This window comes from Sorex araneus, chromosome 5 (genome assembly GCF_027595985.1).
Source record: "Sorex araneus isolate mSorAra2 chromosome 5, mSorAra2.pri, whole genome shotgun sequence".
In the NCBI taxonomy this organism is placed as follows: Eukaryota; Metazoa; Chordata; class Mammalia; order Eulipotyphla; family Soricidae; genus Sorex; species Sorex araneus.
In genome coordinates, this window is record NC_073306.1 from 145613185 (window position 1) to 145640338 (window position 27154).

Here is a 27154-nt window from a genome sequence, read left to right on the forward strand (position 1 = left end):
CAGGTCACTCCCCCTCTTCACCTGATCCCCGTGTTTGGAGACAGGTTGCAGGGATCTTAAGGACGTAGTGGGGGGGGGGACTGGGAAAAACAGGACCGGGAAGGAAGTGAACCAGGAGTGCAAAGTCACATCTCTGCATTAAGAGACGCGAGGTCTGGGAAGGTTCCTAGTGACACACAGTCGGGAGGCCCGCCAGAGTCTGGGTAAACCGGGGCGGGGGCGGGGCCTGGGAGAGGGGCAGGGCCTCCCGCTAGGTGTCCGCTCTGGGCCTCGTGGTCCTGCTGCCCTCTGCCTCAGCTCCTCTGTCCTGCGGGCTCAGCCCGGCGCTGCTGCCACAGAGAAAAGGCTCCATCAGATCAGACCTGGCCAGGACTTGGCGGGTCCGAGGGGGGAGGGGGGCAGAAACCACTGTTCCCAGGCAGTGACGGAGATGCCGGCCCTGCGCCCAGCAGGCTGGGAGATGGACAGTGGGGCAAGGAGGGAGACGGACCCCTGCACTCCCACCCGGGTGTGGCCCCGTGAGGTTTGAGGGCAGGCCTACCCCGCAGCTGGGTCCTCCTCCTCGGGCGCCCCGGGGTCGCGTCTGTCCTTGGGAGGGGGCTTCTTCCTCTTGGTCCTCGGGGGTTTCTCTGCACAGGACACGACCCAGCTGGGCCTCACCGCGCCCACCGCCCTGCAGCCTGATGGGTGCTTCTGCTCGCTGTGCTCCCCCAGGCCCCCCACATTCCCATCTCAAGGGGTCCGGGTAGGACAGCGGCACCCCAAGCCCCGTAGCCACGGCGGCAGAGCTGGGGGTGAACTGGGGGTTTGAACCCTGTTCCCACCCCACAGTCCCTCACACCGTCTGCGGGGAGTGAGAAGACCCAGCCCTGGTCTGTGCCCCTATGTGTCCATGGCTGTCAGTTCAGGGTGTCACTGACGGGGGAGGCGGCTGAGGGGCCGTGCACTTTCCACATAGGCCCCTTTTCCAGATGGGGAAATGGGGGAGGGGGCAGATGGGCCACCTCGGCGTCCCCAGGAAGCAGAAGACAGGGCCAGAGCCCTGGGAGTTGGGGGGTGTAAAGCTTGTCTGCACACACAAGAGCTCAGAGAGGTGGAGCACGCTGCCTAAGGCCACACAGCCCATTTCACAGAGGTGAGCCTGCAGCCAGCACTGACCTGGAAGTCCACGCTTCTGGGGCGACACTCTGCTCTCAGTCAGGGGCACGCGGGCCAGCGCAGCCAGCTCAGAGATGAAGACCTGCTCGGCTTCCTGCATGCCAAGAGGGCTCCGTTGGGCACTGTCCCCACAGGGCTCTGCTCTGCGGCGTGTCCCCTGTGGTGCCCCTGGCACAGGGCTTCGAACTCGCACACTGACAAGCCATGCAGTCGCAAAGCGCCACTTCTGGGACGTGATTCCCGTAACCACCCACTGGCCCTGGGCCCTGGCACAGCGGCTGCAGGTACGGGGATCCGTGTGCAGACAGGCAGGTATGTGCGTGGGGGCACACGCAGGAGCTGGGAGGCTCAGTGCGCGGGGCCCTCGAGCAGGGTGTGGGAGTGCCCGCCCTCTGAGCCCCGCCCGGCCTGCGTTGCCCCGGCCTGTACCTGGAGCTGCGTGTCCAGCTGTGCCTGCAGGCTCTCCAGGGCCCTGGTCGCCTGGTCCCGGGCGCGCAGGCGGGCCCGCTGGTGCGCGGTGAACTGCCCCAGGAACTTCTTATGCTGCGCCCACATCCTGGGGGGGGGACAGCCCAGCTGAGCCCGGCCCCCGGGACGGCCACCGTGGCGCAGGGCCGCGGCTGCCCTTCACCCGGAAGCTCCTGATTCCACCCGGGGGGCTGCCTGTCGCCTTCCCTGGAAGGGCTTGGGGACACGAGCCAAGCGCGGAGAGACCAAGGGGCGAGTGGCTGCGCAGCAGGGGCTTTCGGGGGGCACGGTCTTCAGGGGCGGGTTCCCTGCTCACTCTCCATCCTGGTTCGTTTGCTTTGGGTTTGGGCCACACCCGGCTGTGCCTTCCCAGTGGCTGCTCACAGGGGTGGGCCTGAGCCAGAAGGTGGAGCCAGATGTCACCCGGGGCCCCTCACACTCTGCTCTTCCTGCTGCCTGCAAACGTCTATCCACCCTACCAGACCCCAGCATGCATCAGCATCACGTACTGTCTGCCCATCTGCTCCACCCACCCACCCAGCCACCGACCTACCCACCTACTCATCCGCCCACTGGCCCATCTAGTCACCCACCCATGGACACATGCACCCAGCCACCCATCCATCCACCACCATCCACCCACCACTCCACCTATCCCATCAATCCATTTAGCCAGCCAGCCAGCCAGTCATTCACCCACTCACCCACCCACCCACCCACCTATCCACCCCACCCCTGCAGCTGGCCAGTCACCCACCCACCCAGCAACCCACCCACCAATCCATCCTGCTCCCTGCATGCCCCATCCAACCACCTGCTGTCTGTATAACCAGCTACTACCCCCCATATATAACTCGTCCATCCACCACTTGTGCACGGCTCATGCCTCCACCCACAACCATCGCCCACCCACCCACCATCTAATTCACCCACTCCCCCAAGCACCATCCGCCCACATGCCACCCCCTACCGCCCCGCCCCACCCCCGCCAGCAGCCAGCCCGCCACTGTCCATCCACAAGCCCGTCCACCTGTCCAGCCCTGTCCTTCCAGGGCCTGCGCAGGGCCATGACAAGACAGTAGAGAGGAGGGGACTCAGTTCTGCCCTCCTGAGGCCCACCTCGGACGAGGGGGACAGATACTGAACAAACAGGTGAGTGTGAGGGCGGTGCCCGAGTCTCCCAGCCTTGCCCAGAGCCCCACACTCATCCCCTGGAGCTGTCACCAGAGCTGAAAGTGACAGGAAGCATGAGCTGGGGGAGGGGAGGAGAGCTGCTCTGCACACACACACATGCGCGCACGCGCACACACACACACCGCCAAGACCCAAACAGTGCCGGTCCCTTGGCTCTGGACAGAAGGTCACACACACACACACACACACACACACACACACACACACGCACACATGCATGCACGCACGCGCCCTGGCCCACCCAAAGGCGTGCCTCACCTCTGGTGCAGGGCAGGGCCGGGCTCCTGGGCACCTTCTGCCGCCTCAGCCCCCGGGGAGGCGGTGCCGAGATCCTGCTGCTTGTGCAGCCTGTAGCTCTCCACTCTCTCCCCTACACAGGCACAGGGGTGAGGGCGGTGCAGGGGTGGGGAGTGGGCGCCGTGCGCAGGCCCACTGGCCTGGCCGCCTGGCCCCCTCCTCCGAGGCACCCCTGCTGGCTCTGCGGGGCTCGGGGCCCTGTGGGGTGCCGGGGGCTGCACCCGGCTGGTGTATGTCTCCCCGGCCGTCCCCCCCAAAGGGAAAGCCCTGCCTGGAGCCGGGACAAAGGCCTTCTGGGACCCCGCAGCTGAGCCCCGAGCAGCGCTCGGCCCCGCTGTCGCATCCGTCGGAGCCAGGACACTGCGGTGGTGACCCAGAGCAGTGTCCAGCCCACCGTCCTGCCCGCGGACACGCACCTCGAAGGCCCTGCAGGCGCAGCAGGGTCCGCCCCTGGTGCTCCTGCATCACGGCCCCCAGCTGCTGCTCGTAGGCGCGCACCAGCCGCTCCACGCCCGTGCTGGTCACGTAGACGCTCTCCACGGCCGCCTCCACCAGGGCCGTCTGCGGGGACGGGCAGGGTGAGCGGGCGGCCCCCTCCGTGCTGCCCCGCCTGGCTAGGGGAGGCCGCAGGAGGCCGAGGGCTTGGTCCACACCAGGCCCCTCTCTGGGCGCTCAGGCTTGCTGTGTGACTGCTGCCCCTCGCACCCGCCATGGCCAGGAGGGGCTAGTGGGCCAGAAGGGCCCTTCCTCTCGGAGCACCGAGGCAGAGCCCCCCGCCTGGAATGCAGATCTGATGTCTGGAGTGGCAGCGGCCATCCTGAGGCCCGAGGAGACACCCTGACAGGAATGGGGGTGGGGCGGGGGAGGCGAGAGCTGGACCTGGACATTGGAGACTTGGAGCCAGCCCAGAGCCCCTCCCGGTGCCTGCTCTGCGGGACAGGTGAGCCCGGGAGCAGGGTCCGGCGTCCTGGGCTCCCTACCTTGCAGTCGTCCCTGTCCTTGGCCCGGCTCCTGGTGGCTGCGTGGCGCGCCTGCCCCAGCAGTGCCCGCGCGATGGCCCGCTCTGTGTGCTGCTGCAGCAGCTGCCCCAGCCCCTGCGCCTCGGCCAGCAGCTGCTGCTGGACCTCCTGCCGCGCGTGCTGGGCCTCGTCCCGCAGCCGGCCCGCCTCCTCTGCCACGCGCGCCTCCTGCAGGGCGGACCAACTCGGGAGTGAAACGGGGCCCGGGGCACTGAGTGCCGGCTGCGTGCCCACGGCTCTCGGGGCCCGCACGGACACCAGCAGCCTCGTTCTCCCCCGACACTTGGGAGACTTCGGGAGGGAGGCGGCCGTGGAGGCCCAGAGACGTGGAGTAACTTTCCAAGAGGCACAAGCAGAGTCGGAGATGGGGTCAGGTCTGAGACGGAGGGTAGCGAGGGGCATCAGGGAAGCCGAGGCAGGGCCGAGGGAGCTCTGGCACGGGCTGGCCATGGGACAGGGGAGGGGGAAGGCGGGAGCAGCTGCCCGCCAAGTCCTCCTGGGTGGAGGCTGTGCGTGCCCCGGGTGGAGGCTGTGTGTGTCCCGGGTGGAGGCTGTGTGTGCCCTGGGTGGAGGCTGTGTGTGCTCAGGTGGAGGCTGTGCGTGCCCCAGGTGGAGGCTGTGCGTGCTCAGGTGGAGGCTGTGCGTGCCCCAGGTGGAGGCTGTGCGTGCCCCGGGTGGAGGCTGTGTGTGCTCAGGTGGAGGCTGTGCGTGCCCCGGGTGGAGGCTGTGTGTGCTCAGGTGGAGGCTGTGCGTGCCCCGGGTGGAGGCTGTGTGTGCTCAGGTGGAGGCTGTGCGTGCCCCGGGTGGAGGCTGTGTGTGCCCCGGGTGAAGGCTGTGCGTGCCCCGGGTGGAGGCTGTGTGTGCTCAGGTGGAGGCTGTGCGTGCCCCGGGTGGAGGCTGTGTGTGCTCAGGTGGAGGCTGTGCGTGCCCCGGGTGGAGGCTGTGTGTGCCCCGGGTGGAGGCTGTGCGGTCTGGTTCCTGTGGGTCTCGGGGACCCAGGTCCTAGTGGGGGCCCTGGGGAGCCTGGGCGGTGGCGGGTCTTACCAGTGCTCTGAGCAGCTGCCACTGGTGCTCGTCCAGGCAGGGGGAGGCGCCCTGCTCCAGCGCCAGCTGCTCCCGGAGCTCCTGCACGAGGCTCTTCTTCCCCGACAGCCTCATCTGCGCCAGGGCGGCGAGGGCGTGGCCGCGCAGGGCCAGGTGGCGGAGCGCCCCGCGCAGCAGCAGGCTGTGGCCCTGCAGGACCCCCCGCACAGATCTGGGAGAAAGGGGGGGGCGGGTCAGCCCCGAGGGCTCCAGGCTCACAGGTCGGGATGGTCCCTGTCATGCACCCGACTCTGGGCGGGTCCCTTCCCACTGGGGGCTTCTGATGGGTGGGGCTGACCCTTGGGCTGTCCTGTATTGCCAGTTGCTGTGCAGGTTCTGGGGGCTCCCACTCCTTCCTCCCTTCTCCACACTGTTGCATGCGTGCACGTACATGCACACACATGAACACGTGCACCCGTGCGCACGTGTGCTCACACAATACACATTGTGTACATGCACACAGACATGCAAACACATGAACACACGTGAATGCATGTACACATGTACAGTGCACCCATACACACATGTGCGTGCATGTGCAATGCACCCATGCACATACACACAAGTGCGTGCACATACACGCTCACCCATGTGCACACATGCTTGTGTGCTGACCCCACAGGGCCCTTCCAGGGCCGAGTGGGGCTGACCCTTAGGCACAGCACCTCCTGCTCTGCCCCGCCGCCCCCCAGCTGCTGCCCCTGCGCCCCCCCTCCCGTGCTGTGGGGAGCTCCCTGCAGTCTCAGGCGTGTGCATCTCCATGTGAGTCTCTGAACAGGCACGACCTGGTCCAGGGGCTGCAGGCCAGGCGGGCGCCTGATCTCAGTGGCGCAAGAAGCTCTTGGCCTCTGGGCTTAGCATCTGGTTGTATGAGCTGGCACAGTGCTCGGGAGTTACACAGTGCTCGAGACACAGCCCAGTGCCCGGTGTCTGAGCCAGTGGTGTTCAGGCACTGCCCATCGGCCCAGTACCCTGCGAAGCCACTGGTCTACTGCCCTGGTTCTGGCCACTGGTGTGTGGCCTGGACGTGGGACAGGTGGGGGCCGGCGGGGGTGAACAAGCTAAGAGGCAGCATCCTAAACTCAGTCCTGCAGTGCTCCCTGCCCTGGGCGGCGGGCATCGAACGTAACCATGCACACAGAAAGGGCCAGTGGGACAGAGAAGCCAACAGCAGCCACTCCCGCAGGTCGGCGTGACCGAAGTATAGGACAGCGACAAGGGAAGTGTGTACAGAAATTAAAGAGCGTGCCAGAGAACCGAAAGGTAAAATGGACATTTTAGAAATGAAAGCACAGGAACCAACCTGCAGTGAGAGCCTCGCATCAGAGGGAGGGGCAGCTGCAGAGAGGAACAGGGGGAGAAGTCAGCCAAGGGAGCCGGGCAATGGCTGCGGGGAAGTGGGGGGGTGGCTGTGCCTCACTCGTGGCCAACCTGGGTTCGATCCCTGGCACCCTGTACAGTCCCCGAGTCCACCAGGAGTGACCCCTGAGTGCAGAGTCAGGAGTCAGCCCTGAGCACTGCCAGATGTGGCTCAAAAAACAAACCAAACAACAAAAATCCCAGAAGCACAGTAAAGCTTGTAGGAGACAGAGGGAATCCGGCCATCCCGGGAAGGGCCGAGGAACCTTACGAGCCCACAGCTGGAATCTTCGGAAGCTGAAGAAAGTCACGAGCTCAAGCCGCACACGGATGAACTCGAGAGACAAGCAACACACAGGCACAAAACCCAACCACACACAAGGGCGGGAGAGAGGACTCCAAGGGCCAGTGCTTGTGGTCTGAATGCAGGAGGTCTGGGCGGGTCCCTGGCACCTCCTGAGCCCCTGAGCACCCTGGACACAGAATTTGGGTGTCTCAGGGCCTGACTGCCCAAGCCCGACGCAGATTAGATTTTGACAAGAATGCAAATTGAAATCTCTAAACTACTCTAGGAAAATTAAAGTAATTTACAATAGTTAAAAAGGACTAACATGGGATAGTTTTTTAAAGTTGCTTCCTCCAGGGGCCAGAGAAATAGCTCGCACTGCAGGCTCGGCATGCGGGGGGCAGGGGATCCATCCCTGGCAAAGAGACTGACCCCTGAGCACTGAACCAGGAGTAGCTCCGTGTGGCCTCAAAAACCAATCCATCAATAATTTTAAAAAATAATCTGAGCAAATATTGGGAGAGAAAAAGAAACACAATGCAGAACACTCAAATAGGATGTAGCTCTAACACTTCAGTGAATTTGCATTAGGGCTGAGCATGAGGTCCCGGGGATGGGGCTGCCCCACACCTGCCCCGCTGGCGACACTCGGCGCTCGGGAAAGCCTGGGCAGCGACTCAAACGGTTACCTCCGCTCAATTTTCTCAAAATAAGAAATGTGTCTAATCAAGTGGGAAAAAACATCGGTGTAGCAAAGGTATGGAAAGAATAAACCAAGAGCAGGGCCGACTTGGGCGCGGCCTTCCGGGGTGCAGGCCACCCTGGGGCACAGAGCCGGCACAGGCCCGAGACCCTGGGCTGCGCACTGCAAGGAACGCGGGGCCTCGTCACCCGGAAGCGTTGCCTGGCGTTCCTGGTGAGCAGCCCAGCGCAGTTGGGGAGAGCACAGTCGCTGCATGGCTCCCTGCTGAAGCCACGCCCCCTGGGGGGGCCCCCGCTTCTGGCCACGCCCCCTGAGGCCTTGTTTCCGGCCACGCCTTCCAGGGCCCTCTGCTTCCTGCCACGCCCATCGTAGCTGTGTTTGCACGCTCCAGGCCACTCTGGATTGGGTGGGAGCGGTGAGCGTGCGCGCCTTGCAAGGGGTCCGTCATGGAGTATTCCAGACTCTGCCCACCGCCCCGCAGCCAGCAGCCCCTGTACTCACTCCTCGCTGAGTCCTCCCAGCCGGCTCAGCACGTGGTGGACGATGTCCTCCTGGCTCTCCCAAAGCTGAGTCTGCAGCACCGTGGACAGAGCACACTCTTCCATCCAGACCTAGGCCCCAGGCAGAGCGTTGGTCAATCCAAGCCCCTTCCACCCCGCAACGCTGTGTTGGATCGTGCCTTTTGTTTCTAGTTTTGTAAATCAAGCTGGAGCTGGAGTAATCCTAGTTCATCAGGGACAGCATTTGCCTTGCACACAGCTGACTTGGGTTCGATCCCCAGCACCCCATGTGGTTCCCCCAGCTCTGCCAGGAGTGATCCCTGGGTGCAGTCAGGAGTAACCCCTGAACAGCACCAGGTGTGCCCTCGCAAAATAAAAGCAAAGACAAAAACCCTTCCCCCCCTCTGATCTAGTCATTTTTCTCATATTTTCAGCTAACGGTGTTTTAAAATTTTCTAATTTACAAGCATTAATACGAAAGTATGAAATTGTATTTTCTTGTTTTGTTTCTGGGCCAAACCCGACGGTGCTCAGAGCTTATTCCTGGCTCTGTACTCAAAGATAAGTCCTAGTGGACTCCAGGGAACATATGGGATGCTGGGGATCAAACCCTGGTTGGCCTCATGCAAAGCAAGCACCCTACCCATTGTACTATCTCTTTGGCCCCTACATTTTCTATGGTGTGGAAGTAGCTGATTTTCTATGCATAAACCAGTGCAGATGGTCTGGGTGCTCTTTCACTAGCTATTTTATCTCTGTGTGACCCACTTGCCATGCCAGTCCGTCCCACATGGTTCCCATAAATGCACACACCTCATTTCAAGAGCTCACTTTCCTCCCGGGCATGTTTATTCTCCGGCAGCTCAGTCCCTGGCCCCATGGCGAGACTGCAGACCAGCCTAGGCTCGGCTCTCACGCTCCTCCTAGCGACCCATCCTTTCTTGTGAGTTTAGAATCAGTCCTCAAACTCTGGGGGGGGAAACAAGCTCTGATTTTGGACTGTATTAGAGGGGCTAGTTTGGAGAAAATCCTCATCTGTCTAGATGTGGCTCCTTGCCTAGGAGCAAGAAGGTTCTCAGGGCTTAGCATACCCTGAACTGCTCTAAACGGTCACCCCTATTCTGGCCGGCTCCCTCTGGGCACCCTGTGCCTGCTTTCCGGAGAAATCTCTAGGTATGTTCTCACGGGAATACAAGGCAAATCTCCTTGGCCGGGAATATTGATTTTTTATCAGCAAACCACCAAGGATCTTAATCATGGCTGATGGTTTTAGGTTCTTTTGTCTTTTCAACAGAGATCATCTTATCTACACAAATCCAATGAAGGGATTATTCAGGCTGCAGATCAATCATCCTTTGTCGTTTAAGGTCTTATCTGCATGGGAGAAACAGTGTCTCTTCTGCCCACCCCTAATGTCATTGCTCTGACTTTGGTGCCAACCTATTTTCTAGACTAATTTAAAAATCAGAACCAACACTCCTCTGGCCAATGTTGTGTTTTCCTTCCTTAATTTCCTTGGCTTTCTGCTGAGGCTTTTAGAGCTCCATGTTTGATTTCTATTTCCCTCATGGCCAGACTTCAGTAGGCAATTCTGAGCCCAGAATGCCGAAGTTACACACCATTTCCTTTACATTGGGATTCATGGTGCATCGACAGGCCAGTTCCCGCCAACCTTGCTCTGGGAGAAGCATCCCCTTGGCCTCCCAGTCTGACCCCCTTGGCCTGCAGTGGTCAGTGCAGAGGTGTTCTGGACGCACCACTGACATCTTCTTGTCAGGCACTGCTTCTTCAGCGACATTCGGGTCTATCCCTTAACTCACTGCATCCGTGTCTGTGACTGTAAGAGGCTGGGGGACTGCTCAGTGTCGCCGCGTGCCAGAGCCTGGGCTCAGTGCCCAGTCCCCCGGGCCCTCAAGCACTGCCAGGTGAGGCTCAGGTGGCTCCTGGCACTGCTGGGCCTGAGCAATGTGCAGTCTGGCTGAGGTGGCCAGGAGGGCCCCTCGCTCCCCCTGCCCTCCATAGAGGTGGGGGGTGTATGTGGCTTTATGTCTCTTTTCACTCGGTCTTTTTTTTTGGGGGGGGGCAGGGAGTTGGGCCACACCTGGACTGCTCAGGGCTTACTCCTGCCTCTGTACTCAGGGGCCAACCTTGGTGGGGCTCAGGGGACCATACTACGTGGTACCCACTGAGGAGAGAGGAGAAGTGACACAGTCTGACGCTGTGGGTGACAGTGGAGATCATGGTGCCGCAGTCAGAATGCCTGGAGGCGCCGACACAGGCCAGCAGCAGAGGCCTCGTGTCCAACACGGCTGCCCGTTGCTCTGCATGTCTGTGCTGGCCCCGCCGCTGGGCTCAGCTGGAACGTCCACACGAGCAGTGGCACAGGCCAGATGCGTGACGCCAGCCCATGGGCAGTAAGTGGCTGTTGGCCTAGATCAATCAGACAGGCCAGCACGAAGCCCACGGCGGCCAGCCTGGCCCACCGCAGCTCCAAGGGACGTGGTCTTTGCTCTTTATTTAGTGCCTCCAAACACTTGCTTTAGACAAACTCCGTGGCTTCTTCCGAGTGCACTCTTGGGGCATGGAAAGAGGCACTGGCAGTTTCGACCTAGTGGGGGTGGGGGGGAGTCCAGAGCTGCACCCCCCATTCTCTGCGGGGCAGCCTCTGGGAGTCATGGGAAGGCCGGGAATCCCAGGCTCCTATGTGTCCTAGCAGGAAGGACAGGGAGCATGGGAGAGGGGAAAGCATGGGAGAAAACCTAAGCAAGGCTGGGCCTCCTGTTAGGGGACACGCCAAGCTTGTCCCTAGGCCCGACAATGACCTGTGCCCCTCTGGCTGCAGGAGGACACTGCTGCTCTGAGCTGGGCAGCAGGAGAGAATCGCGTGGCTTCAGGACTTTCCTCATCTGACCTTCTCCTTTGGGCAGTTTTTAATTCCGTTTCTGGGTGGGGTGGGGGTGTGTGGACCACTCCCAGCAGTGCTTTCTGGAGTTTCTCCTGGCTCTGTGCTCAGAAGTTACCCAGAGGTGGTCTGGGACTCCACTGGCAGGGCTCCAACCCCAACCCCAGAATCAAGCCTGTGCAGCGTGACTTGCACGTGTCGGTCCACTGAACTACACCTGGGCTCCGGTTCCTAATCTCTCTCTCTCTCTCTCTTTTTTTTTTTTGGTTTTTGGGTTACACCCGGCGATGCACAGGGGTCACTCCTGGCTCATGCACTCAGGAATTACTCCTGGCAGTGCTCGTGGGACCATATGGGATACTGGGATTCGAACCCGGGTTGGCCGCGTGCAAGGCAAACGCCCTACCCGCTGTGCTATTGCTCCAGCCCCGAGTTTCCAATCTCTTAAAGTTCTCACATAGTTGCCGCCATTGTGGCTGAAAAACTGTCCCGCAGACGCTGAGGCTGAAAATAGCCGAGAGGGACTCTGGGACGCTGGGAGGCTGTGGTGTGCCCAGGTCCCACTGGCTGGAGCCCCGTGTGGGTGGCCGCTCACCCCTAGAGGTGCCCGCATTCCTTGGCCACGTCACTCCTCGCGCTGCTCCTTCATCAGATCTTCCTCTCCGTCCTCACCCTCCTCCCAGCAGGCCCTCACAGCTGCACAGAGCCCACTCCCATCTCATGCTCTCGTCCAGTCATCCTGGTCACTACAGCTAGAGGTGCAGGGACAAGGACGCAGACATCGCGGGCAGCTTTACTCTACCGGCTGCATATCTGTTGCCTGGTTTTCATAAGCAAGAGTTTCTCTGTGAAACTGCTGGGTGCAGCGCTCAGCGCCCTGGGGCCGCCTGACTTACAAGAACAGATCTGGCTGCTTTCTAGATGGTTCCTGGGAGGCTCAGTCCACTGACTTCCTGTTTTGGGCGGGAGCCACGGAGGCCCCGCCCACTGACTTCCTGTTGTAGGCGGGGCCTACGGAGGCCCTGCCCACGGACTGCCTGTGGTGGGTGGGCTCCACCCGCCCACTGATTTTCCCTTGTGAGCACAGATCTGCCGACCCCCCACCCTCCCCAGGATGCTGCCGGGACTCCTGGCACTGCCAGTCATGCATGGGCATGGCTGGGTACCCCATTTCTGAAGCCCACCCACCTGTTTTTCCTGCTCCAGAAGGTCCTGGAAGAGCGTCCACTGCTGCTTCTGGAAGCGATCGGATTTCCCCAGCTGCTGGGCAGCATTTTCCTGCGCCTCCTGCTGCAGGCACTCGCACTGGGCCCTGGACAGGCCTGTCAAGTCTGGGAGCGTCTCAAGGAACAGCACGTCCACAAACTTCTGGAAAGTTCCCACGGTGCTGTGGTACAGCTCCTGGAGCGGGGAGGCACACATGGGGTCCTCGCTGTGTTCTCACTGGTGGTCCAGGAATCCCTCTGCCACTCCCTGGGGCTTTGAGACCTGGGGGACGTCTAGGAACGAATTCTCAGAGCATACCAGGGCACGCAGCACTTGCAGCTGCATGCACACGTGTTCACACGCACACAGGACATCCAGAAACACGCATGCACCCTCCCACATAAGCAGCTGCATTCACACACACGGGTGTACCACAATGCAGCGTTTGCAATGCATGCAGTGCACAGGGCACCAAGCACATGCATGTGCTCTACACACATGTGCACAATACACATGCACTTACGTACACATATACATGTGCATAACATACTCAAACTAGTGCACAAAAGCAAATATTCATGTATACAAGCATATTCTTGCATATGAACATACATACTCACATATCCACATATTCGCATGTTTGCACTCATACACTCAAACGTGCACGTGAGCCTACAGAGTGCATGTGGCCTGCTGACCCTACCGGCCCCCTCCCCATCTGTGGCCCGTCTCCTACCAGGCACAGTGCCACCAGGGCCTCAGCGGTCCCGAGGGTGTCCTGGTCCTCCTGCTCGCTCAGCGTCAGCCGCTGCCGCTCCAGGAGCGCGTGGAAAGCCTGTGTGGGGGAGGGGCTGAATCCCAGGGCCCCCACCCCCCACTCCTCCCGACGTCCCGGGGGTAGAAGGGTGCCCATGAGGAGCCCAGGAATCCGGGGGCCTGGCTCCGGCACAGGGCGGGCTCTGGAGCCGGCTCTGCGGGCGGGTTACCTGCAGGAAGGCCTCGGGGTCAGCGGGTGGCTGCGCCTCACCCAGGAAGCTCCTTTGCTCCTCCTCCTGGGCCCGCCGGAGCTCGGCCGTGCTCTCCGCCTGCCGGGCCAGCGCTGCCTTCACCAGCTCCTGGCCTCGCTGGACCAACTCTGCAGCGAATGGGCCGCGGCCATGCTGGTCACTCCCCTGCCCACACCGGCGAGTGGGGCGCCCCGGGAAGCACCACCCTCCTTTCTGCGGCTCCTGCCAGCCCGCTCCTGGAGGCCCTCACTCTACCAGGCCCTTGGTGGGGCCCCCACCTCCACCAGGGTCCCAGGAACCAGAAGCAGGCGACAAGGTGGCCATGGACAGTGCCCCCAGTGGGCATGTTGCAGCCCTGCTCGGGTGTGTGTGGAGTGCGAGAGCCGGACAGGACAGTCCTGGGAAGGCGCAGGGTGCCGGGAACCTCCTTCCTGGGCAGAGGTGGCAGCAGGCCGGCAGCCCCTGGGCATGGAGTGGGCTGTACCCTGCCTCGGGACCCGCGCCCGGTGGGGGTCAGAGACCACGGGCAGCTCCCGGTATGGAGGCCGGGAGACAGAGACATGGGGAACGAGCCCAGAGGGGGCTTTGTGGGTGCGTCGCCTCAGCGTAGTGGTGAGGACCCCTGAGGAGGAGCCACACCCGGCCCCGCAAGGCCAGGCCCGGTCAGCCTCAGCCACACGTGTTTGTGCAATGCCAGTGGGTCCGGGCACACGCGTGTGAGCGTGGTGCAATGTGGGGGTGGGCCTGGGCACAGGTGTGCGATCTCACTCCCGTGGGCTCCTTCTCTGCCCTGAGACTGCAGCGTGGGGGGCGACCGAGGAGTGCACGTTTCCCAGGCACCGGCTCCTGGGGGTCAGCTCAGCACGGGGGCCCGGCGAGTCCCCCTTGCTGAGTGACGCTGCCAGGCCTGTGCCCGGGGCCCTCACAGGCACCACGGGGCCAGTGCCCACCGGACAGGGCGGCCTGGCTCAGGGCGTGCCCGGGGTCTCCGCGCGCTGCGACCCACCTCGGCTGAAGCGCTCGGCCTCCCCCCAGAAGGCCCTGTGCTGCTGCGTGAGTGCGTCCTCCTTCTGCTGGCCTGAGAGCCGGCCCCCCGCCGCGAGCCGCTCCAGGCCGCGGGTCAGCACGGCCAGCCGGCACCGCGCCTCCTCCTGCATCTGCAGCTTCAGGGCCTCCATGGCCTTGGCCGCGTGCGCCCGGCCCAGGGTCCTCTGCACCGAGTCCTGGAGACGAGCAAACGGTCAGCGCCAGGGGGCTCGCCCGAAGCCCCTCATCCCGCCAGGTGGGACGCGGCCCCCCTGGGCCCGAGCTGCACGCCTTCCCCAGCTCCAGCGTGCGGGGGGGGGGGGGGCTGGACAGTGAGGACCTGCAGGGCTGTGGCCCGGGGAAGCCGGCTGGACCCTCCCCAGGACCTGCAGCTGGAGCCCTGCCCAGCCACGGGACCCCGAGAGTCTGACCAATCGGCCCACTCTGGAGATCCACCCTCCTTCACGCCCGGTTCCTTTCCGCGCCCGCAGCAGGCTCTGCCCCTCCTACCCGGGCCCTCCCCATGCCCCCAGCTCGCCGGCCAAACCTGGAGAACTCCTCAGAGGCAGCGATGGCCCCACCCGGCGGGCACAACCCCGTCTGTGAGCACTGGTCTTTGCGGCCAGGCTGGCTGGGTGTCCTGGCTGTCCCGTCTCCCTGCTGCCCAGGCTCTCCTCCAGACGGACGCTGGGGCTGCTCTGGGGCAGGGCGAGGACGGCCTCCTCCTCAGGCCCTTGGATTTTGCGGGGAAGGGCCAGTAACGGGTCAAGGGAGGCAGCCAGAGAGGCTCAGCGGCTGGAAATAAACCACCAGCGCGTGGTGGCCCACGGCCACTAGAGGGCGCCACAGGACAGGCGCTGGGGCCGGGTGGGCAGTGCCAGGGAGCGAGGCCAGGAGGGGCAGCCTGGAAAGCGGGGCTGGGGGGGCAGTGACCGCCCTGTCAGCATAGCCTCTGTGCTGCAGAGCGTGGAGGGTGCGCTGGCCAGGAGGCAGGGGAGCAAAGGGAGAGGCGGGGGCGCCTGGGGAGGGGCGAGAGGAGAGAGCGGGGCCCGCAGAGGGCCCACACCCCTCTCACCACGCTCCCAGGGTCCCTGCCTCCCCGTCCAGTGCCCATCGCAAGGGGGCTAGCCCGCTGGGAGCTCAGCCCCCACCCTGCCGGGACGCACCACAGTGTGGTGCAATGCAGGGACACCTCTACCGTAGCAGGACGCCCGCCCTGCAGGCCCCACGCTGGATGGCCCGGAGCCCCACAGGGAGGCGTGTTCTGCACTCGCCTGCTGTGGGCTCTCCTACCTTCTCTGGTCTCTGCTCTGCAGATGAGTCAGAGAGGGTGGGCCGCCTGCCCAAGGTAACACAGGTAAGCGGGTCTTCACCCCAACTCTGACCTACGGGAGCACTCAGTGGGTGCTCAGGCACGGGGTCTCAAGGGTAGACGCACTGATAACGGGGTGACTCTTTCCCTCTGACCCTTGGACCAGGGTAGGGTCAGCTGAGGATACGCTTTCCCTCTCCGCATCAATGTCCGGCAGGCAGGACATGAATAAAGAGGGAAGGAAAAGCCCTTCAGTACGGAGGGCGCACGAGGGCGCAGCAGGTGCTTGGGGAACCCCGGGGTTGGCGCAGCCCCCGTAGTAGGGAGCCCGCAGTGCAGCGCAGTGCCCCCTGCCGGCCACGGCGGGAGGTACGCGCACCGTGGGCCCGGCCCACGCTCCTGACTCTGGTGGTGCCCTCTGTCTCCTGCCAGGCTGCTCATAGACGGCACACGACCTCCCAGAGGGCAGCGCCATGGGAGGGCAGGAGCACTCACTGGTGCTCCACTCCAGATGGCATCAGCTGGCTGGAGCCGGGCGGGCGGGGCCAGAGGCCCCGAGGCACAGTGGGCAGCGAGGAGGAACCCCAGCTCTACCCGTCCTGGCTCGCCGGGTCACCTGGGTGCACCAGGGCACCTCGGGACTCGAAGCCTGTGGGGGGTGGACCCCTCCGGGCCCCAAGGAATTTGCAAACCTCCTCAGCTAACTTCAATGTGTGTGTGTACTCAGAATAGGGGTATCACTGTGGTGGGATGACAGACGGACAGACGGAGAGAAAGGCGAATGGATGAGAGGACAGACAAAGGGACGGGTGGATGGTGAATGGATGAGTGCACGGATAGGAGTGGGTGGATGGAGGAGGTATAAATGGATGAATGGGTGGGTAGATGGATGGGTGGATGGATGGATGGATAGATGGGTGGATGGATGGATGGATGGATGGATGGATGGGGGATGGGTGGATGGATGGATGGAGGAGGTATAAATGGATGAATGGGTAGGTAGATGGATGGGTGGAGGGTAGATGGATGGATAGATGGATGGGTGGATGGGTGGATGGATAGATGGGTGGATGGATGGGCGGATGATGGATGGATGGATGGGTGGATGGATGGGTGGATGGGTGGATGGATGGGTGGGTGGATGGACAGATGGGTGGATGGGTGGGTGGATGGATAGATGGGTGGATGGATGGATGGGTGGATGGATGGGTGGATGGGTGGATGGATGGGTGGTGAATGAGTGGACAGATGATGGATGGCGGGATGAATGGAAGGATGGGTGGGTGGGTGGGTGGGTGAATGAGTGGATGGATAGAGGGACGGAGGAAGGGATGGGAGGGTGGGTGGTCAGATGGAGAGTGAGGAGGGGGCAGGTGAGGGAATTGGCTGTTTCTCTTGCACCCGAGGCTCTGGGATCCCGCTCTCCTAGACCAGCTGTGCACTCCCTCTTGCCTCCGGCCACATTACCAGGGCCTGCAGGTCCTGAGAATCCTGGAGCAGCCCCTCGGCCACCGTCATTCTCTCCGTCAGCGTCATGTGGAGCTGTCGGGCTTTGGAGCTCGAGCACTTCATCTGATCCACTAAGATGTGCTGGACGTTTTCCATCTGCCTCCAGAAAGCGTCCATCTGCAGGGGAGGGGCGGGAGCGAGAGAGGGGCCGGTGCTTAGTTAAGAGAGCTCTGCACTGGCATGGTGTGCTCTCTGGAACCCCATGCCTCCCCGCAGCCCCGACCCCGACAGCTCAGGGCAAGTGCTGCAGGGCAGGGGTCGCCTTCTGGGGCGGGGCCCCACCCCCGCTCTGGGGTGCCCGTCAGTGCCAGATGGCCCCGAAGCTCAGGCTCTCCGGCAGGCCCCTGCAGGGCTGGGTGGCACTCCTGGGTGGAGCGACATCTCTGAAGAGAAGGACAGCCTGGTGGTGACGGGGAAGCCTGTCCGAGGGTGGGGCAGGGCTGGATGGTTCCCGCACGCGCAGGAATGTGAGCCTGGTGAGCAGAGGCCCGAACAGTGGCAGCGTGGAGGGCACTCGCCTTGCACGCGGCTGACCCGGGTTTTGATCCCCAGCACCCCACATGGTCCCCAAGCCCCACCACGAGTGACCCCTGAGCACAGAGCCAAGAGGAAGCCCTGAGCACTGTCGGGTGTGGCCCCAAGACAAACCAATGAAACAAATGAGTGGGTGGAATAAAATGGAAAACTCAGCCCACGGCACTGCTGGCGGGCGGGCGCTGGCAGGAGGGCGGAGTGTACGGGAAGGACAGCGACTCCGAGAACCTCGGCACAAGCAGCACGTCCCGGAAAGGTCACGGGCACCTCCCTGGGCCCCCAAGAGCCGACACTCCCTGGCACCCAGCGGGCGCCACAGCCAGGCGTGCCCACTTGTACCCTACCCCCGGGGCTGGCGCCCGTCGGGCAGGCTGTCCTCCAGGAGGGAGGGGCTCCTCTGAAGCCAAGTGAGGGGCTTCTGCGTGCACCCGGCGCCCCGCGCTCTCCTCTCCCACTTCGGGAACCGGCCGCGGGCGCCCCCGCTACCCCTGCTGTCTCCCCCAAGGCCCGTGGTGCCCGTCTCGGCTGGAGGCACGGGTACGTACGTGCTGGGCGAGCAGCTCCGCGTCCTCGCGCTCCTTCCTCTCCACGTCGGCCAGCGTGACGTACTCGGGCTCTGCGGTCCCCAGCTCTGCGCCCGACAGTCGCGCCCGGAGGCTCTTCTCCAGCTCCTCCAGGTCCTGAGCAACAGCCGAGCCAGCGCACGGGCAGGGGGACAAAAACGCCTTTCATTTAAAAAAATCATATTAAGTATTTCTCCACCGTCCCTCATGGCTCCGGGCATTGTCCCCTTTAAGACACGAGGCCCAAAGTTTGTTCCTACCTACTGGAATCAAGAATGAAAGATCAGGACTTTTTAAAGCGATACTGCTACTTTTATGCTGGTACCCAAACTTTTATGTGTCAACATATGGTGTTAAAGTGTACATCTGCTAATCGACTATTTCATATCCGAAAGCGAAAGTTTCATATTACATTATGTGCTAATAAACTACGGTTTGTTTTTATTTATTCTCATTACTAGATGGAAATAAAACATTTTATAGATGAAAGGAGAAATACTTTCCTAGGTTACATATATAGCAATAAACTATTTTTAAATCTCTCCCCTCTAAAAATAGGCAGAAGACTTACATTTTCTTGCTTTGAAAGAATTTTCTGGTATAATTCATCATCCGACTTCTTTTTAGGAAGCTCGAGGAGACACATTTTAAAAATCTGAATAAACATCTGTTGTGAAACAGGGAACAAGAAAGAGAACGGCTTGAGTTTGAAGCCTTCTTTCTGTCTTTCACACACACCTGCACACATATATGCACACACACATAAGCACACACTCACGCAGACATACACGCACACATGCACACACACGCACATGCAAACATATGCACACATGCACACTCACACAAACACACACACGTATGCCTTTTTTGCTGCAGGAAGACACCAGATCATGTACCATCATGAAGGGCTGTGAAGGGCCTTCGAGTTTTCATACAACCTGTGGGTCCTGCGCTGGCCTTCCTGGAGGCCAAGACCAGCCGCCGCCATGCTCTGAGGCGCTCTCCGCGCGAGGTCAGCCAATGCCCCCCACAGGGCCTCGAGGACAGTTCTGACCCGAAGGCTGGCCTGTTCCCAGAGTGCCCGGACCTACTCCTGCCTCTGTGCTGGGGGCTCGCTCCTGGTTCGGGGACCACAGGGGCAGCCGTGCCAGCGAGCACCTTCCCTGTGGCTCCCTGGCCCCGGCTTTGGGTTCTGCCCGCACTGCACGCAGCTGCACGGCCCCGAGGAGGCTCAGAGGCCAGCTGCTGGCCAAGGGCCCAGCTGGACCAGTGCAGACCAACGATCCTTCCCACCTACAGGCAGGGACTCACTGCGCATCCGGCCACGGCTGGCAGAGGCCAGGGCTGTGCCCGCTGTCCACCCGGTGCCAGCACCACTCGGAGACAAAGCACCAACGCCAGGCACTGCGGGCAGCTGCCTTCCTGGCTCCTCGTACTGGGCACAAACCTGGTTTCCTCTGACCCCAAACAGAATAGGGCTGTTTCCAGGCCGGCGCTCCTGCTGCTGGCCACGGGGCTCCAGCACGTCAGCTCCGAGTAACTACAGTCTCCAGAGGGTGTGTCTGTCCCGCAGACGGCAAAGCCAGAAGCCACGGGGGCCCTCAGATGACGACAGGCGTGGCTCAGCAACACCAGGGTGTGTGTGTGTGTGTTTGAGAGTGTGAGAGTGAGTGTATAATGTGCGTGTGTAAGTGTGAGAGTATGTATGATGGTGTGAGAGTGCAAATGTGTATAATCTGAGTGTGTAATGGCAGTGTGAGAGTGAGTGTGCAATGCGTGAGTGTGCAATGTGAGTGTGTAAGTGTGAGTGAATGTGCGTGTGAGAGTATGTGACAGTGTTTGTGAGAGTATGAGTGAATGACTGTGTAAGAGTGCATGTGTGAGTGAATGTGAGTGAGTGTAAATGAATGTGAGTGTGTGTGTGAGTGCGTGAGTATGAGTGAATGTGTGTCAATATGAGTGTGTGAGCATGTGTGTGAGTGAATGACGGTGTGTCCATGTGAGTGCATGAGTGGGAGTGGGAGTGTGAGTGCGACTGTGGGTGTGTGTGACTGCAGGAGTGAGTGTGTGAGTGTGGCTGAGTGGATGTGAGTGTGAATGTGTGAGGATGTCGGAGGGTGAGAGTGTGAGTCAATGTGAGTTGTGTGTGTCAGAGGACGTGTGTAGGCGAGTGTGCAGGTGTGAGCTTGTGTGTTACTCCGCATTTAGGGGGGTCAGCGCGGAGACTGACCCCAGGGCGTCCTTGCAGGGCGCGTGCTCCACCCCAGCCTCCCGTGTGGCCCTCGTGTGCCTCTGCACGCCCGCAGCCGGGAGACGCCCCCCCTGTGGAAGCCCCCGTAAGGCGGCCCGCCGCACACCGCCCCCCACGTCCCTCCCGCGGCGTCAGCCAGGTCCCTTCTGAGCCAGGAGCGGCGGCCTCCCGCCTACCAGGTGCTTCTCCCTCCGCAGCGCCGTGTGCAGACCCAGCAGGTCCCGGAGGTGGAGGTCGTACAGGCACAGGTCGAGGTCCAGACTGGAAGGCAGAAGACGGGGGCGGGGGAGGGGCGTGGAGGGTCTGCTGGGGCGGAGGGCGGCCCCGACTCTGCCTGTGGCAGGGGCCCCGGCGCCCACCTCGGCTGCCCCTGGCTGCTGGACTCGGCCTGGGGCTGTCAGGGACTCGGACGGCCTCACCCCTACCCGGCAGCCCCAGGGGCTCCTGCAGCCCCTCCCCCCAGGGGCCCCCGCCTGCAGGCCGTGTGTGGGCTGCCCCTGGCCAGCCCGTCCTGGGCAGGGGCCCAGGGCCTGCTCAGGCCCTCCCCCGGCCGCCGGCTCCCTGCCTGGCCTTGCCCTGGCTCCATGAGGGCCCCCGTCAGGCCCGGGCCCAGCCAGGCCCGAGTCCGCGGCTCTCGTGGCCCCGAGCTGCTCTGGTCAGCGTCCTCCTGTCCAGCCCCTGTTCTCGCAGGCTCAGCGCTGAGTGGCCAGGCTGCAGCCTGTGCTGTGGGCCGAGGCCTGCCCTGGGCAGGTGCCTGAAGATTCAGCAGGGAAGCGGGCGGCTCAGCCCGGCTTCAGGGCTCACCTGCTGTGTGACCTTGGGTGAGGCACTCAGCCTCTCTGTGTCCTGCTGGCACATGTTCTCTTAGCAAGGGGGTAGAGGGCTGGGGAGACAGCACGAGTGGTGGGTTCTGTGTTCCCACCCTGCCACCACATGGCCCCCCACCCATGAGCGCGGAGCCCTGGACAGCACAGCACTGGGACTGAGCCCCAAGCATCACAGCACTGGGCTGTGAGTCGCCTTGCTTCCCTGCCCAGGGGCAACTGAATGTCAGCCCTCGTAACAAATTAACAGGGCCGGAGCAACAGTGCAGCGGGCAGGGGCTGGCCCTGCGCACGGCTGACCAGGCTTAATCCTGGCACGATTTATGGTACCCCATGCTGGCCAGGAGTGAGCCTGAGCACCGAGCCCGGAGTGAGCCTGAGCACTGAGCCAGGAGTGAGCCTGAGCACCAAGCCAGGAGTGAGCCTGAGCACCGAGCCAGGAGTGAGCCCTGAGCACCAAGCCAGGAGTGACCCTGAGCAGAGCTGGGTGTGGCCTAAAGACCAGAGCCAAACGCAGGAGAAGACTAAAGGAGGCAGTAACAGCCCTGGGGCTCAGAGGTCTTTTGTCACTGATTAACCGTCAAGGAGACTGTCCCGGCCTCCCCAGGGCCACAGTGACCCTGCGTGGCCTCTGGGCAATGATTAACCCCAGCAGACACAGAAGGTGCCGGGCCCCGCTCAGTGCTCTCGCGTCACGGGCCGCAGGAGGCGGGTGGGACTGGCGGGGGCCCTGCCGTCCCTTGGGCCCCTCAGTGGCTGGTGCCATGGGCGCTGCTGTGTGTCGGCGGCCGGACGGCTGGCCCTCTCTGAGCCCCTCACCTCTCGCAGGCCAGCGCCTCGGGGAAGCTGCGGGCCCGCAGGAAGGCGCGCTGCGGGAGCCGCTCGTCGCTGGAGGCCGAGTGCGTGCTGGCCGAGGAGCTGCGCTCGTCCTTGGCTGCGGGGCCCAGGCTGCCCAGGCTGCCGCTCGGGGACACGTCGGCTGGCTGGTTGGGCAGCGGCACCGGCCGCAGGTGCTCGTGCAGGGACGGGTTGGATGAGCCGTCGGCCAGAGGCTGCGGGGACAGCGGCTCAGCGGAGGCCCACGCTGACCCCCCCAGCCACGCTGACCCCCTCACCCGCCACACTGACCCCTCACCTGGCCCACACTGAACTCCCTGTGACAGGTGTGAGCCCCCTCCCCCCATATAGGTGTGAACTCCCCACTGCAGGTGCGAGCTCCCTGGGACAGGTGTGAACTCCCTGACACAGGTGCGAACACCCCTACAGGTACGAACACCTCACACAGGCGTGAATTTTCTGTGACAGGTGTGAACTCCTCCTATAGGTGTGAACACCTCAATACAGGTTTGAACTCCCTGTGACAAGTGTGAACTCCTCCTACAGGTGTGAACTCCCTGTGACAGGTGTGAATTCCTCGTAGAGGTGTGAATACCTCACTACAGGTATGAATTCCTTGTGACAGGTGTGAATTCCCTGCGACAGATGTGAACTCCCCCTATAGGTGTAAACTCCCCCTTCCAGGTGTGAATGTCCTCTGTCAGGTGTGAACACTGCACTGCAGCTTGAACTCCCCAATACAGGTGCAATCTCCAGGCTGCAGGTGTGATCTCCTAGTCACAGGTGAAGCTCTTCCTCAGGGGGAGGCCTGCCCTCAGGGAGACTCAGGCAGGTCATGTGCCTGTCTGGTCTCAGTTCCCAGGAACTCCAGTTCAGGGACATGGCCAGGGCGCAGCTTACTGAGCGTCCCTGCCATCCCTGGACCATGGCACCCGTCCCCACACACCTCAGTGACCTCATGGTCTACTGATCAGATTCCCTCACAGTCCTGCAGCCACAGAACCTCGATTCTAGCGTTCTGTCTTAGGACCCTCACAGGGGACACCAAAGTGTATCTCGAGCCCCTCCCCCGTCCTACGCTCCAGGACACTCACCCGGAACTTCTGGTTGATGGGGTAGACGACCTTGGCCTTCAGGGCGAACGAGGTGATGCTGCTGTGGAAGGGCGGCTCCTGCTCCCGGGGAGAGACGGCAGGCCAGGATGGCACGGGGTTGGGCATGTGTCGGGCACGCAGGGGTCAGGCACAACACAAAGGGCTCAGGCACACGGGGGTGGGGGATGGCACAGGGTCACGCACATGTGGCTTGGGCATGACACAAAGGGCTTAGGCACACGGGGGGGCTGGCACGGGGTTGGGCACGTGGGGCTGGGGGTTGGCGTGGGGCTCGGGCACACGGGGGATGGCGTGGGGCTCGGACACACGGGGGGGATGGTGTGGGGCTCGGGCACACGGGGCCGGGAAGCTGCACAGGCTCAGGCACACGCCTGCAGGCTCTGACCTGTATTCTCATCCCTGGCACTACGTGGCCCCCAGCTACATCTGTCCCCGGGGACCCTTGACCCTGGGTCCTGGCGCAGGGGCTGCCTGGGCCTCCCCTGTGCAGCCCGGCGGGAGGAAGGTGGGCGGAGGGCTGCACGCTCTCTCCCTAAAGAGCCATCTGTCCTGGGCTCCACCCAGGCCCGCCCTAGAGGGACCCTCCTCTAGCGACCCCTGCATCAGACCCACCTCCTGTATCGGGGGGGGGGGCTTTACTGCAGCCATCTTTTCTTTGCCCAGTAACTTGGTCCCGGGGCCAGAGACAGTCCAGGACTGAGGGTGGCGTGGCACAGAGCCAGGCCCAGTTTGGTCACCACAAAGGGTCCCCTGAGCACCACTGGCTACGGCCCCAAGCCCAAACAAAACCAAATCGGACCCACGTTGTTCCTGCCTGTAAACCCTCCTCTGCCCTCCATGCCACACACACCGGCCTGCCCAGAGCTTGGCAAGGGCCCTCGGGGCGTCCAGTGTGTGCGCTCGGCCTCTGACCGACCAGGGCTGCCCGCAGAGCTGCCTCCTGAAGGGGAGGAGCGGAACGTGAAGGCTCGGGGCGGGGGGCGGCGGGGTCGGGAGCGAGGTGCCGGCAGGACGGCCTGTTCCACCCACGGCCTTACACACAGGCAGGACGGGGATGGGCGAGGCAGAGGGAGGTGTGGCCTCTCCCACAGAAGAACCTGGTGGGAGGAGCCTGTGGCCAGGCTGGGAGCTGCAGGAGTTCAGGGCGGGGCAGCAGCCAACAGGCTCCTGCAAAGGTGCTCATGCCTCGGGCCGCAGGGAAACGCCTCAGAGCACAGAGAGAGAGCGCACGCGCCACACGGCCAGAGCTGGCGGGAAGGGGCAAGGCGTCCATGCCCCATCGGCCAGACTGCTGTCAGCTCGGGGCAGGCGCGTGGCGGGTTCCGGAGAGTAAAGAGAGAGCGGCCCGAGCCTGCACAGCTGGGGGCGGGGGCACCACCTTGCGCTTGGCTGGCCCAGGTTCAATTCTTGGTACCCCTACAGTTCCCCGAGCACTGCCGGGAGTGATCCCGGAGTGCAGAGCTAGGAGCAGCCCCTGCACACTGCCAAGGGCCCCGAACAAACCGCTCCCTTGGGCCCAGCCCTCTCACTCCCTGGGCCCTACCCCCACACCAGGCCCCTGATTCCATGACTGCACACCTTAACGGGATGCCCGAGCACCGTGCTCACCACTGTGCGTGACACCGTGCCGGGGCGTGGGGACGCCCAGTGTCTAGCGGCAGGGGGTGGGTGGAAAGCTATCCCACACACACGCGACCTCTGCAGCCGCCAGAGAGTTGGTGCAGTGTGGATGGAACTGTCAGCGAGAGGAACAGGACGGACGGTCTCGCCGACCTGTGCTAGAGACACGGGACAAGGACACGGGCCCCAGGCCAGGGAGCAGCCCCGAGGTGAGAGAAGGACAGCGGGACTGGGCACTCACTGCACATCCAGACCATGGCACCTGAAGGACCGTGGCCGCGCGGGCTCACCCCTGAAGGGCACGAGAACACGGATATTCACGGGTCGGACGTGCCAAGAGCCAGAGAGCAGCTGAGCGGTGCTCAGGGAGGTGGGACACCAGACCTGTGGCCCCGACCCCTATCCTGGGTGCTGAGCACACTGCGCTGGAACGTTCCAGAACTGACCCCGAGACCAGGGCAGCGGCAGTCGGCCTGGGCACTGGCATCAGGAGTGACCCCACTCCCCCTGAGTTTCCTTTTCTTGCCCAATGTAACCCTGCACACATGAGGCCGTGCCAGGGTGGGTCCTTGACCCAGGGTCCCCCCAAAGCCTGGGGGACCCACCGCAGATCAGCCGCACCTGACGGCCAGGTGGCACCAGGCCTGGATGAGCACAGGGGGCGCCCTGGCCCGGCACGCCCACCTCCTGCACCCCGCGATAGTGCCCAGCGCCCCACTTACGTCCGGAGGCTCCTCCCTGGACATCTGGGCTTCTCGCCGCCTCCTGCGGGCAGGGGAGCTGGTGTCCGGGGATGCGGGCACGTTAGATTCCAGGTTCCTGAGCAGGCTCTGGGCGTCGTCTTTCTAGAACCAGGAGGCGAAGGACACTGCAGTCTGGCAGCCGGACCCCGGCCCTGGCCACTGACTCCCGCTGCTCTTCCCAGTCCGTCTGCTCCAGGCACTGGGCTCCCACCAGGGGTCAGCGGACAGGACCCCTCCAGGCCACCTTCCTGAGAGCCCCGATCTTCCCAGTGCCCCAACGCAGAGTTTCCTGGGACCTGGGGCCACACCACAGCCAACAGCGGCTCCCACGGGATTCCCAGCAACGGTGTGCGCTGGGCTTTAGGACAGAATCTGAGTTACTCTAGATGACTGGGCGGAGAGATGGCACAGGGACACGGCTGGCCCACGGTCTCCACTGGCCTTGCGCAGCATGCTGGGACACATTCGCTGTCATTGGGGCTAGTACCCTCACTTCCCAAACTCACAACACTGTTCGGGAAGGGGGGTCCTGGAGATAACTGGGGTCTAGCACAGCGCAGGCAGCGCCCCCTGACCCCGTCCCCATCTCCGGGACATGTCACCCTCCAGGCTCTGCGCAGGCGGGCTGTCTGCACCCGCGCAAGGCTCCCAGGCCCGGAGAAGGCGCTGGCGGACTTGCGCCCCAGGCGTGGAGCACGAGGGGACTGCTGAGCGCGCGCACAGCCCGCAGCCAGCGGCAGGGGGAGCCGGGCCAGGGCTGGACAGGGAGGGACGGGGCTGGGCAGCCGCTCGCTGGCCAGGGCGCGGATCCCCGCCTCCGGCCGGCCCGGGCCAGCCCACAGTGCGGCGGAGGCGGAGGCAGGAGCCCCGCGCGCGCCCCGGGGCCTCAGAGATAGCAGAAGCGGGTCCGAGGCGGGCGGGCACTTTTGGGGTCTCCCGGGACAGCGCCCCGTCCCGCGGGGTCCTGCGCGGCCTCCCTCTGTGAACACGGTGTCCAGCGACCTCCCGGGGCAGAAGGGGCCTGGGCCGGAGCGGGGGCGCGGGAGAGCCGGGTCCCGGGTGTCCGCCCCGCGCGCCCCCACCCCGCGCGCCGACCCACCTGGTGCCGCGGCCGCGCGCGGGCAGCGCGGCAGCCGAGCCAGAGGCCCAGGCCCAGGCCGAGCGCGGCGCCCAGCAGCACGGCGGGGGCCAGCAGCGCGGACACCGGCCGCAGCGCGTCCCGGCCCAGCCGCAGCCGCGCGTCGCTCCCGCAGCCCGGCGCGCCGCGGGCCATGGCGGGGCGCAGTCGGCGCGGGCCGCGCGCATCCCGCCCGCCGCGCCGGGGCTCGCCCGCGCATCCCGCCGCCAGCGGGGAGGAGCCTGGCGCCCGCCCACGCCCAGGCACCCGCCCCGGCCCTCACTGAGCATGCCCGGCCTCTCCCGAGTCAGCGCTTCCCCGGCCAGAGGCGCACTCCCCTCCGGAGCACCACTTGGAGAGTCCATGTCCTCCCCCCCACACCGTGAGAAGCACGCTTCCCCCTGGAGCACCTCTGGGGAACCCTGCGGATCCCCCGGGATCCCCCTGGAGCATCACTCTGGGAGTCCCCGGTTACCCCCGTCCCCCGGATGGACGCGCGCTTCTCCCTAGAGCACCACTTG

The 27154-nt window shown here is 63.4% G+C and overlaps 1 protein-coding gene across 3 annotated transcripts; it reads right to left on the minus strand.

Moving 5' to 3' along the window:
- Positions 1-7: 7 nt before the first annotated feature.
- Positions 8-26789, minus strand: EVC (EvC ciliary complex subunit 1). Of its 3 annotated transcripts, none has more exons than XM_055138362.1 (21): positions 26616-26789; positions 25496-25618; positions 23133-23210; positions 22021-22253; positions 20554-20638; positions 18698-18793; positions 18109-18243; positions 16988-17146; positions 14189-14405; positions 13162-13310; positions 12912-13010; positions 12158-12370; positions 8069-8178; positions 5181-5391; positions 4098-4304; positions 3534-3678; positions 3079-3190; positions 1588-1714; positions 1159-1252; positions 542-629; positions 8-326 (listed from the first exon to the last, which is right to left on the minus strand). In XM_055138362.1, exons 1-21 carry the CDS (start codon positions 26787-26789, stop codon positions 251-253), a joined length of 2931 nt encoding a protein of 976 aa, XP_054994337.1. In that variant the 3' UTR covers positions 8-250. The 3 variants fall into 3 exon arrangements, with proteins under 3 accessions (XP_054994337.1, XP_054994336.1, XP_054994338.1); XM_055138361.1 differs by having other exon boundaries at positions 8-329; XM_055138363.1 differs by lacking the exons at positions 8-326; positions 542-629; positions 1159-1252; ... (2 more) ...; positions 3534-3678; positions 4098-4304 and adding an exon at positions 6523-6557 and having other exon boundaries at positions 5257-5391.
- Positions 26790-27154: the final 365 nt, after the last annotated feature.

Bases quoted from the DNA above. Each gene is read 5' to 3' on its own strand.
- EVC (XM_055138361.1), bottom strand. From the start codon at position 26,789: ATGGCCCGCGGCGCGCCGGGCTGCGGGAGCGACGCGCGGCTGCGGCTG. The intron at 25,619-26,615 runs GTGGGTCGGCGC...TCCTGGTTCTAG, and splicing joins GCGCGCGGCCGCGGCACCAG to AAAGACGACGCCCAGAGCCT. The intron at 18,244-18,697 runs GTAAGTCTTCTG...GCTGTTGCTCAG, and splicing joins TTCTTTCAAAGCAAGAAAAT to GACCTGGAGGAGCTGGAGAA.